This window comes from Aptenodytes forsteri, unplaced genomic scaffold (genome assembly GCF_000699145.1).
Source record: "Aptenodytes forsteri isolate BGI_AS27 unplaced genomic scaffold, ASM69914v1 Scaffold14, whole genome shotgun sequence".
NCBI classification, from domain to species: Eukaryota; Metazoa; Chordata; class Aves; order Sphenisciformes; family Spheniscidae; genus Aptenodytes; species Aptenodytes forsteri.
Genome location: NW_008794457.1, coordinates 2,099,190 through 2,102,005, shown reverse-complemented (window position 1 = coordinate 2,102,005; position 2,816 = coordinate 2,099,190). Strand labels below are relative to the sequence as shown.

General features: G+C 65.6%; 1 protein-coding gene across 1 annotated transcript in view; it reads right to left on the bottom strand.

Annotated features, from left to right (window-relative positions):
* MTSS1L (MTSS1L, I-BAR domain containing) overlaps positions 1–2,816 on the bottom strand; it is a 20,302-nt gene that overhangs the window by 13,095 nt on the left and 4,391 nt on the right. Inside the window, 4 exon segments of the mRNA XM_019474988.1 lie at positions 2–80; positions 256–340; positions 2,437–2,510; positions 2,638–2,699. Coding sequence (XP_019330533.1) covers positions 2–80; positions 256–340; positions 2,437–2,510; positions 2,638–2,699 — 300 coding nt within the window.

The window sequence follows — 2,816 nt, the reverse complement described above, 5'->3', positions numbered from 1 at the left end:
CCTTGTCCAGCTGGTTGGCAGTTTTCTTCCAGTCCTCAATCCTGTCCTGCAAAGGGTTTATCAGGCTCTCCATGAGGGCGCTGGAGCAAGGGAGAGAGAAGCAGAGAGCGTGGGAGAGCGCCGGAGCCCGGGGAGGGGGGGGGGAGGGAGCCGTGCCCACTACCCCAGGCCCAGCCGACATCCAGCATCTCCTCCTTCAGAGAGGAAGGGCTGAGCCCGGCCAACTCGTGTCACCGATGCCCGGGGCCCGCTTACTTGGTGAACTGCCGGAGCTTGGCCTCGATGCTGCGGTGCCGCATGCACATGCGGGTCAGCGCGGAGCCGATGTCCCTCGTGGCACCTGGAGGGGAGCGAAACGCTGCTGACGAGGGGCAGGGGACACCCCCACACCAGTCCCAGCCCAGTTTGTATACTGGGACCAGGCTGGCTTGCGGCGGGGATGACCAGTGCTGAGATGCCCTGGGCTGTGGGGACACTTTGGGTCGGAGGTGGCTCGCTTTTTCCCCTGATAAACCCACTAAATAAATAAATCAACATCCACTAACTAATAAATAAAGCACTAAATATCCCTTCCTGCGGCTTCAAAATGAAAACCTCCTCCCAGTTTTTCCCGGTTTGTCTCAAATCCAGTGCCGGGGGCAGGGGCCAGGGAATGGGAGGGGTGAGGTACCACGCAGCCGGCCAGGCACGGACCGAGAAACCGGCCGGCCGGGAGCACACGGCTCTGGGACCGGCTTCCCTCCCTGGCTCCGTGCCGGGCAGCCGGCTGTGTCCCTCACCTCCAGGCATGATCCCGAGCATGTAAAAAGGGAGGCAGAGCTCCCTGGGGGGATACTGGCCAGCAACGGAAAGCAGAAGCGTCCCTTTTTGGTGAAACCGCTGTTAACTCTGAAGCCTAAGGATGGCCACATGGTGGCAGTGCTGCTGGCAAATCCCAGGGAAAGCAGCAATCTAAAATCCTTGGGTGCAAGCTAGGGAGTGATATTCTGCCTTTTTCTCCCCAAAAAAGCCTCCAGAGACACCTCCCACCCTTTGCAGGAGTTTTGGGCACTCCTCAGCCCCACAGCGCTGCGGAAACGGGGGAGCCCGTGGGCCGAGGGCCTTCTCCTGCGTGGGGGTATTCTCCTAATGCCGCTCCTAATGCTCTTATCCTGGCTCCTGCTGCTCCTAATCCGATTCCCCCTGCGCGCTCACGAGCCGCGTGCGAGGCCGCCGAAAAAAGCAGGGACGTCCAGTGGTGTCCCCGAGATGCCACCGTCTGGCGCAGCACTACAGGGTGGCCCCCCGTGATGCTGTCTCCCGTGGTGCCGGTCACCAGCTGTCCCCAGCATCCACCCCGTGTCCCCTCCCTCGCTTTCGGTGCCCAGGCTGGAGGGGAGCTGGGGGAGCCCTAATCCCCCCCTGGTGCAGTGGGCTAGTGGGTTTGGAGGCAAAGCTGATCTCGGCTCAAGCTGCTGCTGCCTCCTCCTCCTCCTCCTCCTCCTCTTCCCCACGCAGCTCCAGATGGCCTGGATGCCGCCAGTCTGCAAACCAGCCCGGGACCATCTGCTTGGCAGAAGCCGAGCGGTGGGAAGCGGCTCCTCGCCGCCAGCGAGCACCCAGAGAGGGTCCGGGGGTCTGGCCCCCTCACCCCATAGAAGCAGGGGGGGGCCCCACCTGCAGCCTCAGCTCTTCATGTCGCCTCCCCGGCGGGTCGGGGTGCGTCCCTGAAGCAGTCGAGCGTGGGCTCCTGCATCTCCCTCCACCTAATTCCCCCTCCCCGGAGCCCCCTGGCGCAGCCAGGATCCCCCTGGGCACCTCCCAGGGGGGCACAGGGGACAAGGGGCACCGGGAGGGCGGCTCAGCCCCACAGCTGGGTGCATCCCAGCGGGCAGAGACGGGTGCAGGGGACCACGGCGTGGGGCTGTGTTGCCCCAAATCTCCCTGCAACCAAACTAGCCCCACCAGAAGATGCTGGCTAAGCACCCATCGGTGGTGAGAGGCAGCACCCACATGGGTGCCCAGCCCACCCGCTCCCCAGCCTCAGCTGCACCCCACCTTTCCAAGCCTGCTTCCCAGGGGATGCTCCACCTCGGGGTGGGGACAGGTTGGACACGTCTCCAAGGATGGTGGAGCTTCTGCTTGAAGCCCACCCCAGCCACGTGGGCAGGGGACACCCCACAGGGGACACTCGCCAGCCGTCCCCCTGCCCGGCCAAGCCCGGGGATGCCCAGCCCTGGGGCGGGGAGGACCCTACCTCGGGTGTTGGTGGCCATGTCGGCCACTTTCTGGAAGGCATCCAGGAAGGCGACTGCGGCCAGCACCGTGGTCCTGGGGCGGACTTGAAGCCCACCCCAGCCACGTGGGCAGGGGACACCCCACAGGGGACACTCGCCAGCCGTCCCCCTGCCCGGCCAAGCCCGGGGATGCCCAGCCCTGGGGCGGGGAGGACCCTACCTCGGGTGTTGGTGGCCATGTCGGCCACTTTCTGGAAGGCATCCAGGAAGGCGACTGCGGCCAGCACCGTGGTCCTGGGGCGGAGAGAGCGAGGGGGGAGCTCAGCGGGCGCTGGGCACCCCGGGATGTGCCCGTGGGGAAGGGGGGATCCTATGATGCGCTCCCCCCCCCCCGCCCATCCCCCCCCCCCCGGCCACTCACCTGAGCTGGGAGTGCAGCTTGGTGGCCTTCGAGTTGAAATCCTCCCAGATGGGGTAGGAGCTCTGCAAGGAGGGAAGGTGACAGTGAGAGGCGGAGCCCCTCGCCCCCCTGCGCCCCCTCCCCAGGCAGGGCAGATCCCCCCTTCACCATTGCAGGGAGATGGGGCAGCTCGGTGGTCA